This window comes from Pelecanus crispus, chromosome W (genome assembly GCF_030463565.1).
Source record: "Pelecanus crispus isolate bPelCri1 chromosome W, bPelCri1.pri, whole genome shotgun sequence".
In the NCBI taxonomy this organism is placed as follows: domain Eukaryota; kingdom Metazoa; phylum Chordata; class Aves; order Pelecaniformes; family Pelecanidae; genus Pelecanus; species Pelecanus crispus.
In genome coordinates this window covers 1,857,402-1,872,423 of record NC_134675.1, presented here as the reverse complement: position 1 = coordinate 1,872,423, position 15,022 = coordinate 1,857,402, and the positions used below count along the sequence as shown (strand labels likewise).

The 15,022-nt window shown below is 41.6% G+C and overlaps 1 protein-coding gene across 1 annotated transcript in view; it reads left to right on the top strand.

Moving 5' to 3' along the window:
* Positions 1–15,022, top strand: part of LOC142596485 (synaptic vesicle glycoprotein 2C-like) — a 91,880-nt gene that overhangs the window by 56,387 nt on the left and 20,471 nt on the right. The window contains exons 4-6 of the mRNA XM_075725607.1: positions 8,503–8,636; positions 8,794–8,883; positions 13,854–13,964. Of these exons, the coding sequence (XP_075581722.1) occupies positions 8,503–8,636; positions 8,794–8,883; positions 13,854–13,964 (335 nt within the window). The remainder of the gene's footprint in view (positions 1–8,502; positions 8,637–8,793; positions 8,884–13,853; positions 13,965–15,022) is intronic.

Below are 15,022 nucleotides of genomic sequence, written 5' to 3'. Positions count from 1 at the left end.
TTTTGGTATAGCTGCTTTGGAGACAGAGGAAATTAAACAGTTGTCCACCTTGCCCGGTCTCTCAGAGGACCCTTCAATTGTAGGGTTGCTGAAGGTTGAGGAACAACAGGTGCCGATTGCTACCACAACTGTGCACAGGCGGCAATATCGCACCAACCGAGACTCCCTGATTCCCATCCATAACCTGATTCGTCGACTGGAGAGCCAGGGAGTGATCAGCAAGACTCGCTCACCCTTTAACAGTCCCATATGGCCAGTGCGAAAGTCTAATGGGGAGTGGAGACTAACAGTGGACTACCGTGGCCTGAACGAAGTTACACCGCCGCTGAGTGCTGCCGTGCCAGACATGCTAGAACTTCAATATGAACTGGAGTCAAAGGCAGCTAAGTGGTATGCCACAATTGATATTGCTAATGCATTTTTCTCCATTCCTTTGGCAGCAGAGTGCAGACCCCAGTTTGCTTTTACCTGGAGGGGTGTTCAGTACACCTGGAACCGACTGCCCCAGGGGTGGAAGCACAGCCCCACCATTTGCCATGGACTGATCCAGACAGCACTGGAACAGGGTGAAGCTCCAGAACATCTGCAGTACATTGATGACATCATTGTGTGGGGCAATACAGCAGAAGAAGTTTTTGAGAAGGGAAAGAAAATAGTCCAAATCCTTCTGAAGGCTGGTTTTGCCATAAAACAGAGTAAGGTCAAGGGGCCTGCACAGGAGATCCAGTTTTTAGGAATAAAATGGCAAGATGGACGTCGTCAGATCCCAATGGATGTGATCAACAAAATAACAGCTATGTCCCCACCAACTAGCAAAAAGGAAACACAAGCTTTCTTAGGCGTTGTGGGGTTTTGGAGAATGCATATTCCAAATTACAGTCAGATCGTAAGCCCTCTCTATCAAGTGACCCGGAAGAAGAACGAATTCAAATGGGGCCCTGAGCAACAACAAGCCTTTGAACAAATTAAACGTGAGATAGTTCATGCAGTAGCCCTTGGGCCAGTCCGGGCAGGGCAGGATATTAAAAATGTGCTCTACACTGCAGCCGGGGAGAATGGCCCTACCTGGAGCCTCTGGCAGAAAGCACCAGGGGAGACTCGAGGTCGACCCCTAGGGTTTTGGAGTCGGGGATACAGAGGATCCGAAGCCCGCTACACTCCAACTGAGAAAGAGATACTGGCAGCATATGAAGGGGTTCGAGCTGCTTCAGAAGTGGTTGGTACTGAAGCACAGCTCCTGCTGGCACCCCGACTGCCAGTGTTGGGCTGGATGTTCAAAGGGAGGGTCCCCTCTACACATCATGCAACTGATGCTACATGGAGTAAGTGGGTTGCATTGATCACACAACGGGCTCGAATAGGAAACCCCAGTCGCCCAGGAATCTTGGAAGTGATCATGGACTGGCCAGAAGGAAAAAACATTAGAATATCACCAGAGGAGGAGGTGACACGTGCTGAAGAGGCCCCACTGTATAATAAATTGCCAGAAAATGAAAAGCAATATGCCCTGTTCACTGATGGGTCCTGTCGTCTCGTGGGAAAGCATCGGAGGTGGAAAGCTGCTGTATGGAGTCCTATACGACAAGTCGCAGAAACTGCTGAAGGAGAAGGGGAGTCGAGTCAGTTTGCAGAGGTGAAAGCCATCCAGCTGGCTTTAGATATTGCTGAACGAGAAAAGTGGCCAGTCCTTTATCTCTATACTGACTCATGGATGGTGGCAAATGCCCTGTGGGGGTGGCTGCAGCAATGGAAGCAGAGCAACTGGCAGCGCAGAGGCAAACCAATCTGGGCTGCCGCATTGTGGCAAGATATTGCTGCCCGGGTAGAGAACCTGGTTGTAAAAGTTCGTCATGTAGATGCTCATGTACCTAAGAGTCGGGCCACTGAAGAACATCAAAACAACCAGCAAGTAGATCAGGCTGCTAAGATTGAAGTGGCTCAGGTGGATTTGGACTGGCAACATAAGGGTGAATTATTTATAGCTCGGTGGGCCCATGATGCCTCAGGCCATCAAGGAAGGGATGCAACGTATAAATGGGCTCGTGATCGAGGGGTGGACTTAACTATGGACAGTATTGCACAGGTTATTCATGAGTGTGAAACATGCGCTGCAATCAAACAAGCCAAGCAGTTCAAGCCCCTTGGGTATAGTGAACGATGGCTAAAATATAAATATGGGGAGGCCTGGCAGATTGATTACATCATGCTCCTACAGACCCGCCAGGGCAAGCGCTATGTGCTCACCATGGTGGAAGCAACCACTGGATGGCTGGAAACATATCCCGTGCCCCATGCCACCGCCCGGAACACCATCCTGGGCCTTGAAAAGCAAGTCCTGTGGCGACATGGCACCCCAGAAAGAATTGAGTCAGACAACGGGACTCATTTCCGAAACAACCTCATAGACACCTGGGCCAAAGAGCACGGCATTGAGTGGGTGTATCACATCCCTTACCATGCACCAGCCTCCGGGAAAATTGAGCGATACAATGGATTGTTAAAGACTACCCTGAGAGCAATGGGTGGTGGGACGTTTAAACATTGGGATACGCATTTAGCAAAAGCCACCTGGTTAGTCAACACCAGGGGATCTGCCAATCGAGCTGGCCCTGCCCAATCAAAACTTTTACGTACTGTAGAAGGAGATAAAGTTCCTGTAGTGCACATGAAAAATATGCTGGGGAAGACAGTCTGGGTTACTTCCCCCTCTGGCAAAGGCAAACCCATTCGTGGGATTGCTTTTGCTCAAGGACCTGGGTGCACTTGGTGGGTGATGCGAAAGGATGGGGAAGCCCAATGTGTACCTCAAGGGAATTTGATTTTGGGTGAAAATAGCCAATGAACTGAATTGTATAATATTAATTGCTTTATAATACTGTATGTTATCTCTTAACTATATGTTATCTCTTAACTGCATGTTAATATAATAATATAGTAGGTTAATATTAAGTATATAATACTATATATTATGATTGCTATATGCCGCATCAATGGTATTGCAGTAAGAATTGCCCAGCCTAAGGAAAATGAACTTTGATGAAACCATGTTGGAATGAGAACTGACTTCAGCATGCAACAGTCCAACACTGCACACCACCTCTCCTGCTCTGAAAGACTGTGATGACAGATGGAACCCAAAGTCATGGGCTAAATGAACTCAATGGACATTTTTAGAGGGATGGGCCATAGACGAAGGGAATGATATCTGTGTGTATATCAAGATAGGGAAAGGGGTGGTGATTAATTGGAACACATTGGAAAGGGGAGGGCCTGTGCATGACGTAGATGGTATAGAATAAGGGGTGGATACTGTCCTGGTTTCGGCTGGGATAGAGTTAATTTTCTTCCTAGCAGCAGGCATAGTGCTGTGTTTTGGATTTAGTAGGAGAAGAATGTTGATAACAGGCTGATGTTTTTAGTTGTTGCTGAGTACTGCTTATGCTAGTCAAGGACTTTTTCAGCTTCCCATGCTCTGCCAGGCGCACAAGAAACTGGGAGGGGGCACAGCCAGAATAGTTGATCCAAACTGACCAAAGGGCTATTCCATACCATATGACGTCATGCTCAGTATATAAACTGGGGGGGGTTGGCCGGGGAGCAGCGATCGCTGCTCGGGAACTGTCTGGGTATCGGTCGGCGGGTGGTGAGCAATTGCATTGTGCATCACTTGTTTCGTGTATCATTATTATTATTATCATTATTATACTGTTACTATTAGCATTACTATTTTACTTTACTTCAATTATTAAACTGTTCTTATCTCAGCCCAGGAGTGTTTCTCACTCTTACTCCTCCAATTCTCTCCCCCATCCCATCGGGGTAGGGGGAGTGAGCGAGCGGCTGCGTGGTGCTTAGTTGCTGGCTGGGGCTAAACCACGACACCTTCTTATATTGAGGCACCCAAAACTGCACACAGTGCTCGAGGTGGGGCCACGCCAGTGCAGTGTAGAGGGGGACAATCACCTCCCTCGACCGGCTAGCTGTGCTGTGCTTGATGCACCCCAGGACCCGGTTGGCCCTTTTGGCTGCCAGGGCACACTGTTGACTCATATTCAACTTGCCCTCAACCCAAACCCCCAGATCTCTTTCCGCGGGGCTGCTCTCCAGCCTCTCGTAGGTATAACCAGGATTACCCTGTCCCAGGTGGAGAATCCGGCACTTGCTCTTGTTAAATTTCATATGGTTGGTGATTGCCCAGCTCTCTAGTCTATCCAGATCTCTCTGTAAGGCCTCTCTACCCTTGAGGGAGTCCACAGCTCCTCCTCGTTTAGCATCATCGGCAAACTTACTTAAGGTACATTTGATTCCTGCATGCAGATCGTTTATAAAAACATAAAAAGAGCACTGGCCCTAAAACTGAGCCCTGGGGAACCGCACTGGTGACTGGCCGCCAGCCTCATGTAACCCCATTTACTGTAACTCTTTGAGCCCAACCCGTCAGCCAATTGTTTACCCAACATGCTATGGATCAATCACACATCTTGGAATTTTCTCAAATTTAAAACATTAAAAATTGAGTCTAGAGAGCTGAGTTCTGACGAAAGATCATGTGTTAAAACAGAAATAAGCAATGTTAGAAAGTTATAGAAAGGATTCTGCAGAAGCTATGTAATCTATGAATTCCTATAAACTCCTTGGTGATGTTTCTCCTCTGCCCCTAATTTTAGGGATGTTCTTGCGTCTACTCCTTCCCTTGATCTACCAAAAGACAAGAATTTATGCAAACTTGGCTTTTGACAATTTCTGACACTGCCATAAATCCAGTTCCTCCAATTCCTGCTGAATACATTGTTATCACGACTGGTCAGTCTTTAGCTAACCATGCCATAAAATCCTTATCAGGGATGATAAAATCATCAATCAGGGATGGGAGAAGCAAATTGAGTTACAGACAAGAACACACTTCCATTTGGTTTCAAGACTTACTTACAGTAGGAATGAAGGCCACTTTGTGAGCTAAATTCAGAACTACTCTTATTGCTCCATTTTCCAGATTAGCTCATGACCTAGGAAAATGAGATGTGTTAAACATAAGAATAAATCTAAACTTGCTCTGCATTTAAAAATTATGTTTGTTTTGCTGATCTAGCATGTGGCGCTGGAATAGACAGGAGAGCAGCCTCAAGAAAGCTGTGTTGCAGCTGCCATTTTTTCTACCAATTGCTTCCTTATAATTCTGACATTCACTACTATCATTAATTCAGCAGATATGTTAAATCATGAGATAAATTGCAGAAGCTAATACAATGCATAGAGAAAAAGATGGAATAAGAGCAATAAAACCCATCATGAACATTTCACTTGACAAGCCCCTCAGATATTTTGAGGAGTAAAAAAGATGTTTTGCAGGTTGTCAGGATGACAGCAGGATGAATGGTGCACTCATTGCTTTTAATTGTGTAGTATGGTTCACTTACATTAATAAATGACACCTTAAAATAAATTATTACCAGTGTTTTCAGGACTGGCTACAGAGCACAAGATGTTGCTGTTGTTTTAGAACAGATATAAAGCCAGGTTGGTTTAATTTACTACAGAAGTGCCCTTTCTACAGCTCAGTCTTACAAAACACAAGCCAGAGTGATAAAAGGCAGATTGTCTAAATATACTAGTGGTTCTGTGTATTTCTGGGACAGTTTCTAATGACAACAAGAGCCAGTACCTTGATCGTGCTGTTCTGAGAGATGAAAACCCCAGTCCTGTGCCTCCTTTCCCATGACACTAGCAGTTGCGCCACTGCCCAGCGAGTCAGATGAGCCCACTGCTCTGACCAAAAATTAATCTAACTAAAAGGAAATAATTTTGCAAGTTCTATATCAGGTGATTTTGTACTATAGTTTAAAATATATAATGAAGAATATAATTCTAATGATTATAATAGAATGTGTACACAATACCCAAAACATAGGTATGGTTTCTAATTGCCTCAGTAACTCACTGTAAACCTTTCCTTCTTTATTTCCTTCCCTTCCCAATTTAGATGAAAAGTATGCCCATATTATTTAAGGTTTGAAATTCCATAAGATTAAAAGTTGACATTTTCCAAAAGTCAGTAAAAGCAAATTTTTAATACACTTTTACATCCTTTTCTGTTTGGTTTTTTTTTTTTTTAAATCTTAAATTTTCATTCCAAGTTCTATTTTGGAATAAAATTTAACATGACATTTTAGACAGCTTCTTTGGACAGTTCCCTTCTGTTGGAGGGAACTTTGGAGGGGGGAGGTATGTTTATCTGGAGCCTTACTTATAAAAAAAAGTAACGTGACATTCCAAGATCATTGCCAATAATGATTTTACCTCTGTCTTCCTGGGGTAAATATGTCAGGGCTAAATGAGGCTGTAGAGCAAGTTGATATCATTTACAGAAACAGAAAGTTTGTAGGAGACCAGGAAAAACAGGTTCCCAAGTCTGCAGTTCAAAATGTTTCACTGAGCTGTTGATAAAGGGCAAATGACTGTATTTTTTATATTGTAGCATGTAAGTACTTTAATAAGAGAAAGGATTTTTTTTTTCTAAGAACGTATTTATGATCCACAGCATGAGATCTTTAAATTCCAAAATACACTATACATTTAACAGATGAATACCTCCTTTGAAGAACTATTTAATAGGCCCTTTGGTACCATGTTGTACCAGTTGTTTACCAAAATCCAGACAGATTTAATTTACCATGTCTTTTGTCTAGAAAAATCAGTTAGCAAAGAAATATATCAGATGAATCCAGCATCAGCTCTTTCATTAGCCAGGATTCCATTTTCTTCCAGTAACCGCTTCTGTCATTTATTGTTATTCTTATCTTCCACTCTGCTTTTAATAAGTTTTCCTTGAAAATTATACTTGAAAGATTCTTCTGTATTGAAGCCAGACTAAAAGGTCAGGTAGTTACCCAAATCATATTTTTCTCTTTCTTAAGAGAAATTCTTAAATTTCTTAAAATTCTAGCATTTCAATAGTCCAGTCATAATATACCACCCAATCAGATATTTTATTAAAAAGTTGAACCACCAGCCCTGCAGTTTCACATACAGGTTTTCCAGTATTTCCTTTTATGTTCTTCTCAGTATATTTTAACAATGGCTTCTACTGCGTGTTATTAGTCAGCACTCAGATATATCTCAAGAACAATTTTTCAGATGAGGAGAGGTTTTTTCCTATAGTACTTTTTTCTTAACCTCTTTATATAATTATAATTCTCTCTACTTCAATGTTAAGGTTGTCCATCTCAGATATAAGTTTAAATACTGAATATTTTTTCCTGCACATCTAGTTATGGGGCAGGGGGACGGCTGTCAGTCTACTTTTAACAGAACTGAAGGAGTGGTATAGTGCTCTAGAAGAAGATGGAAACCAAAGTTGGGCACTGTAAATGGTTTATGTGTTGCACTGCATTACATTAGGAGACTATTATTAAGCATACTGAAATTAACTCTTTGTTAATAATAATGACAGAATTGCAAACCTTAAAATTCCAGTTGTCATATTTTGTAATCAAATATATAGATAATTATTATTCCCGCAACATTCATTTTTATAAAATAGCACAGTGAATATCACAATAAAAACTACTCTCAAAATTCAAAAATACTAATCACCCATACCTAAAGGAACCATTGGCCTCAACCATCCATGCTACTAATGGAAGGAAAACACTAGTTCAGAAACATCTCAAAACAAAAAAAAATTGAAAGTAAATTAGATCAGATGTAAACCATATCCCTGTGCTTTAGTGCTGAGTTACAAGATGCCTGCTTATTTGGAGAAGGTCCAAGAGCATAGAGATTTTGAGTAATTTACTCTGGTTTTAGCATTTCCATTTCTAGCAGTCTGTAGACTTGACTGTACTGTTGTTTGAATGTTTTTCTGATATTTTTACTGTTTCTTCCTTTCTTATTGATTGCTAATGATTTGCTATGAGAATTCAATACCCAATACTCATTGCTACCTTAAATAGTTTCAAAGAGGAAGACTTGAAGAAGCCAATTAGGTTTCAATTTTGTCAGTGTTGGTGAAAGCTAATATATTGTTTGATGGATTTTTTTTAAAGCCTTTACTTGAATAGACACACAGATGCAGCATTCCCAGAGGTCATAAAATTCCATAAAATATATCATCTGAGTGTAGATTTTTAATTCTCCCTTCTTCCAGTAATCATACAAAACTATTTCTTTGTATATATAGTCTTATGTATGATGATGGTGTCCCTGTTTGGTTCACAAAACTACCTTCATGCAGATTTTGCCAAAAGGCTTGAAAGAGGCTGCTTCACCTCTGTGTAAGGAAGTCTCCCATCCTGCATTATATGGCCATTTTCCAGCATGAGTCACATGCAAGAGGTTGAAATTCATAGTGTAAGATTATTTGTGAAATCACTGATATTTGTGGAAATAGAAATCAATCAGGCTTCATTTAGATACAGGTATCGTTTTGCATCTCCAAAAAGCTGCAGACTCCCACATACAATACTCCTTATTTCTCTACATTTTGTGAATTTCCTTTCATAGGATGGAGTTTCAGCATGGGCTCTGCCTACCAGTTTCACAGCTGGCGAGTATTTGTGATCATCTGTGCCCTGCCCTGTGTCTCTTCTGTGGTAGCTCTCACCTTTATGCCAGAAAGTCCGCGGTTCTTGCTGGAGGTATAACTTTCAAAATGTTTTTTTAGATTCCAGTCAAAATTATTTCTGTGTTTACATCATAACATCTGTATAACAGGCATTAAGATTGTTCAGTGACTATAGTGAATATCTTAATCTGAATATATGTTTTGTTTAAATGCTTTGATCAAATGTTTAGGTTGGAAAACATGATGAAGCTTGGATGATACTCAAGCAAATTCACGACACAAACATGCGAGCTCGTAGTCAGCCTGAGAAAGTCTTCACAGTGAGTATCACTTTTAAAGCTAATCGCTTAGCACATCAGCCAGCTTGCTGTAAAAACTAGGAATCATTAAGATTGGAAAGGACCTCTAAGACCATCAGTCCAATCATCAACCCAAAACCCCCATGCCCACTAAACCATGTCCCAGAGTGCCACGTCTAACTGTTTTTTGAACGCTTCCAGGGATGGTGACTCCACCACCTCTCTGGGCAGCCTGTTCCAATGCTTGACTACCCTTTCCGTCAAGAAATTTCTCCTAATATCCAACCTAAACCTCCCCTGGCGCAGCTTGAGCCCATTTCCTCTCCTCCTATCGCTAACTACTTGGGAGAAGAGCCCAACACCCACCTCACTACAACCTCCTTTCAGGGAGTTGTAGAGAGAGATAAGGTCTCCCCTCACCCTCCTCTTCTCCAGACTAAACAACCCCAGCTCCCTCAGCCGCTCCTCATAAGGCCTGTGCTCCAGACCCTTCACCAGCTTTGTTGCCCTTCTCTGGACACGCTCCAGCACCTCAATGTCCTTCTTGTATTGAGGGGCCCAAAACTGGACACAGGATTCCAGGCGCGGCCTCACCAGCGCCGAGTACAGGGGCACAATCACCTCCCTGCTCCTGCTGGCCACACTATTCCTGATACAAGCCAGGATGCTGTTGGCCTTCTTGGCCACCTGGGCACACTGCTGGCTCATGTTCAGCCAGCTGTCAACCAGCACCCCCAGGTCCTTTTCGGCCAGGCAGCTTCCCAGCCACTCTTCCCCAAGCCTGTAGCGTTGCATGGGGTTGTTGTGACCCAAGTGCAGGACCCGGCACTTGGCCATGTTGAACCTCATACAGTTGGCCTCGGCCCATCGATCCAGCCTGTCCAGGTCCCTCTGCAGGGCCATCCTACCCTCCAGCAGATCGACACTCCCACCCAGTTTGGTGTCATCTGCAAACTTACTGAGGGCGCACTCAATCCCCTCATCCAGATCATTGATAAAGATGTTAAACAAGGCTGGCCCCAAAACAGAGCCCTGGGGAACACCGCTCGTGACCGGCCACCAACTGGACTTAACTCCATTCACCACTGCTCTCTGGGCTTGGCCACCCAGCCAGTGTTTTACCCAGCGAAGAGTACACCCGTCCAAGCCATGAGCTGCCAGCTTCCTAAGAAGAATGCTATGGGAGATGGTGTCAAAGGCTTTGCTGAAGTCCAGGTAGATGACATCCACAGCCTTTCCCTCATCCACCATGTGGGTCAACAGGTCATAGAAGGAGATCAGGTTGGTCAAGCAGGACCTGCCTTTCATGAACCCATGCTGGCTGGGCCCGATCCCCTGGTTCACCTGCACATGCCTGTTGAGCGCACTCAAGATGAACCACTCCATAACCTTCCCCAGTACCGAGGTCAGGCTGGCAGGCCTGTAGTCCCCTGGATCCTCCTTCCGGCCCTTCTTGTAGATGGGCGTCACATTGGCAAGCCTCCAGTCATCAGGGACCTCTCCTGTTAACCAAGACTGCTGATAGATGATGGAGAGTGGCTTGGCAAGCTCCTCCACCAGCTCCCTCAGTACTCTCGGGTGGATCCCATCCAGCCCCATAGACTTGTGAGTGTCCAGGTGGCGTAGCAGGTCGTTAACTGCTTCCTCCTGGATTATGGGGGCTCCATTCTGCTCCCCATCCCTGTCTTCTAGCTGAGGGGGCTGAGTACCCTGGGGATGACTGGTCTGGCTATTAAAGACAGCTAGGGTCTAATTTCACACTTGGCTCATGGTGATCTGAGCTGCTTTCAGGCAGAGTATTCCTGCCCCCAGTCACTTTATTTTTCTTCTGCCATCATTGATATTCATTGATTGATTGCACAGTCAGCCGTAGCATAGACCCTGTCCCCCTATGGTGTTAGTTTAGGCATGAGGAAGAAGACAGAAATATGCTGGGATAAAAAGTGGAAGGAAGGATCAGTTACAGTCTCACATCAGTTTGATGTAATTGTAATCACATCATAAAGCAGCAATGGAGAAGAAAAGAAAGCACGTGCTTGTTGTTTCCAGTTCTTGTGATCTAACAAGTCTTTCTCTCTACAGTTGTTAAAATGTAACACTGAACCATTTTAAACTCAGCAGTTTATTTATAGCTATTTTTGTTAATTGGCCAGCCATGAATAAGGAAAAAAACCACCACTCGGGATTTTTTTGCAAGTTTCTGCCATGAGCATTGGGAAGACTCAACTCTTGATATCGAGGAGTTGCAGGATTAGAAATACTGTACTGTATGTCAAGGTTACACACTAAGTCCCTAATTTTGGTTTGCATTAATATGATTAGAAAATGCATTATTGTCTCCTCTTTGGACACTATTAGCACTTTATCTTATGAAACCCAGAACGCAAAGAATGTCTGCATAATCTATTTGGGACATCCTTTTAGTGTCTCTTTTTTTTTAAATTTAAATTAGTCCTGGATATTGTGGCATTTTGTCTCAGCAATTTATTCACAAAGCTCTCCTAAGCCCCTTTGCTTCATCCAGTATCATTCTATGACTGTGTTAATATTTTCCTCCACTTCATGTCACTAGTTCCATCAAACAGATACAGTTTGATAGTGTTTTCTAATTCTGCAGCTGATGTAACTTTTTCTCCATTACTGCTATAGTTTTAGTGTGCTTTCCCTTGATATAATTTCCTAGTTATATTGATGCCATCTTTTCCTAGAAGCTTTTTTCACAAGTCATGTTTATTCTTGTTGCTCATATTATTGAGGATTTTATCTTCAGACCTTTAGAAAAGAAAAAGCATCAACTGATGAACAGTTGGTTTTAGATTTAGAAACTCCAAAATGGATGTATTCTAGTGACTGACTGTGAAATTTGTGGAGGCAGTGGCTCTTAATACTTTTGAAAATCTCTCCTGAGAGCAGTGACACTAACAGAGCCAGTAGTAAGTTGACAGTATCTTCCATTATGGGACTACCCACGTTAAACGTTTATGTAGATGCTTAATTACCTTCTTGGGTCCTTAAAATATACATTCATTAGATCAATTGGTTTAAATGTCTTAAGTAAAAAAAAAAAAATTTGTATCCCTAAAACCAAAATTCTCTCCACTCTTTCATTGCCATGTATTAATTAATCATTTTTTCTACGAATGTTTTCCTTTGCAGCATGTCTTGATTTTGTAAAATTTAAAAATTGCGTATTTCTAGGCATTGCTTTTAAACAGAAATTCCATTTTCATTGAAATAGGTATTCTTTATGTTTTGTTTTTTTTTTAATTCTTCATATACTGACAGCTGAATTTGCATGGTCCAGATGGACCATTGTCCTGATTCAATAGGACTTTTCTTATGTTAAAGGACCATCACAGCCATGGGCTTTTTGTCCCCAGTCAAATACAGTGGTCCTAGGATATATATGATTCCCCCAACCTTCACAGCTCCAAACAAGTCAGATGGCCAGGACAGTGAAAAGGCTGCCTCAGCCTACAAGTGTTGTTCTTGCTTATATGGTGTGATTCAAAAGGAATGCCCCTTCTGCCCAGAGGTGTGGCATGAGAGCACATGAGGATGTCTGTATGTACGAGGTCTTAAATAATCTTGGAGGCCTCAACTCAGTATTTGTACAAAATGTTTCATAAAAGCAGTTTAAGAAAAGCTTAAAATCAACTGAATGATGCAGACAGGATTATTGCTATTGGAAGAAGCATGACAAGAAGGGTACAGGCTTTTGATATAGTCATGGTTTGGCAAGACAGTGAGCTGCAGTGTTTCAGAAATGAAGGTGGTTACAGCTAAAACTGTTTAGTGGGCTTTTGTTTGCTTTTGTTCACAGGATGAGGCTGCTAGTGCATCTTAAACAGTGTACATCTGTAAAAGCAGTGGGCTGAAAACTAGAGCTTTACCATCAATACTGCTATTCCTTGATGTCCTGTAATCCACTATGATACATCTGTGGGTGGTGGTGTCCTCATTCTGTTAAGAAACATGAACTATTGCTACCTTCAGAAATTGCAGCCAAACATTGAACACTCAGTCTGTTGCTCTCTCCCTCCTTATATGTCAGTCCCTTTCCCCATTTTATTTACTTTCTTTCCATTCTCTTTCTATTTGCCATCTTTTTAAATAAACTGTGGATGAATACACTGCCTTTTGCGATATTGCTATGATCCTGGGACCAGAGTGGAAGCCAAAACAAAACCATACAAAGGTATAAATTTGTCAGGTCCTGAAGTGGCTGAAAAGACCATATAGCATATTCTTGTTCTGCTACACAGAAGAGTGCAAGTGAAAATTAGCATTGTAGACAACATCATATTCTCTGTCACTGGTCTTTCTGTATTTTTCCCTGATGTCTATCTCATTTCACTTTAGATGAAGTAGATGATTGCTCATAACAGCAATAACATGCATGGTTCCAGATAATTTCTCATAACTTTTTCTCTCTTCATTAAAAAGAATAGTTAAAGTTGACATCCAAAAAACAAGAAGAGTTCTCTGTCTACCACTACAGGAAATAAGAACAAAAGAAAAATGTTATTCAGCTATTAATTCTTGACATTTCAAATACTTCTATTTTCATACTATATCTTTAATCAATAGAGTTTCAACAATGTTGTGATAGCAAGTCAGAAATAACTTGATAGCAAACTCTGGACATGCTTAACTGAGGGTTTAAACAATGTTTTATCCTTTGTGGCATTAGATAGATGTACAGCAACACTATAGCAAAACCTGACAGTAACAGCTTGTTTTATTCAGAGGAAATGGATTTCCTGCATGGTTTGAAAGTAGAGCTTTTCAATACAGTTGCATCCATAATGAACTCGGGCATTATAGTGTGCTACTGTTCTTTTATATTTCTAAAGCATTCCTAGTGTAGACACAGGTTTAATATCTGCTCATTTTTAGTTTATGGGATTTATTAAAACCTTCTAATACCTCAACAGGCAGTTAATAATTCAAGAAAATGCAAATATTTGCTGTTCTGTTTTTATTTCTAGGTTAACAGAATCAAAACTCTGAAGCAGATAGACGAGCTCATAGAAATAGAGAGTGATACAGGAACTTGGTACAAGAGGTGTTTTGTTAGAATTCGCACAGAACTATATGGTGTAAGTAACAACATCTCTGTTCATTCTGTAATCACCTTTCTCTTTTTTAATTAGCGTTCAGAAATGGGATGAATTGATTGAGCTCATGCTGGTGATAGCTGCAATGCTACATTTTCCATGCAACTGGGAGATTCAGGAATCAGTGTAAGATTCTGGTTTCCCGACCCAGAAGAGGCACAGGTGAATCACAGAGGTTGGTTCTGACTTCTGAGGAGGAAAATGCTGCATTGGCCTTTACACAACTTATGGCTAATAGTTACACAGCCATATGCCCAAGCACCACAATATAATATGTAGTGGGAATGCATATTAACACATACCTATGGAAAGAGGTGACACACGATGAGATAAAAAATTATCAGCAGGAACTTGAGGTGGCCACATTACTTACAAATGGTAAAGTTATGAATAAACTGTGTAAATGAATGTCAATAAAACCTTTATAAGGCATCATATCTGCATGTATTTTTAGTCATGTTGAATGTTTTACCAGAAAACTACTTTAGGGCTATTTCAGAGAATTTAATACAAGATCACTGGGACTGTGCTCCATATCCTTTTTTGCAAAACCAAAATTATGCAGTAGCTTTGAACCTTGTAATGAAAATTGAGAAAAGTCTCATCAATTTAAAAAAAAAAAAAACAACACTAAAAATGTCAAAAATAGCTTTTCACAGCTGTTAAAAATCTGGCATCTTAAAGCTCTCCAGAGCTATGATGAAGTGTTGTAAACCAAGGTTTGTCATGTATTTCCAATCAAAATCGCTTTGCTTGGAAAAATAGCATTTTCCCTATAAAAAAAAAAACACACACAACAGAAAGTGTCTGCTTTTAAAGTTATTTGTCCAAAAATAGAGTAGCTGAATATTGAAATGTTATGATTTGACCTTGTTACTAAAGCAGCTTTAAAGGAGCTGCAGCTTGGTTGTCTCACATCCTTGTTATCTCACTGGACTAGCCCCTGGGTCAGAGTGTTGCATGATGTGTGCTAAAATCTCCTAGAACAGACTGCCTCTTCTCTTCAAAAGGAGGAGATCATCTTGAGATATAGGGGGGAC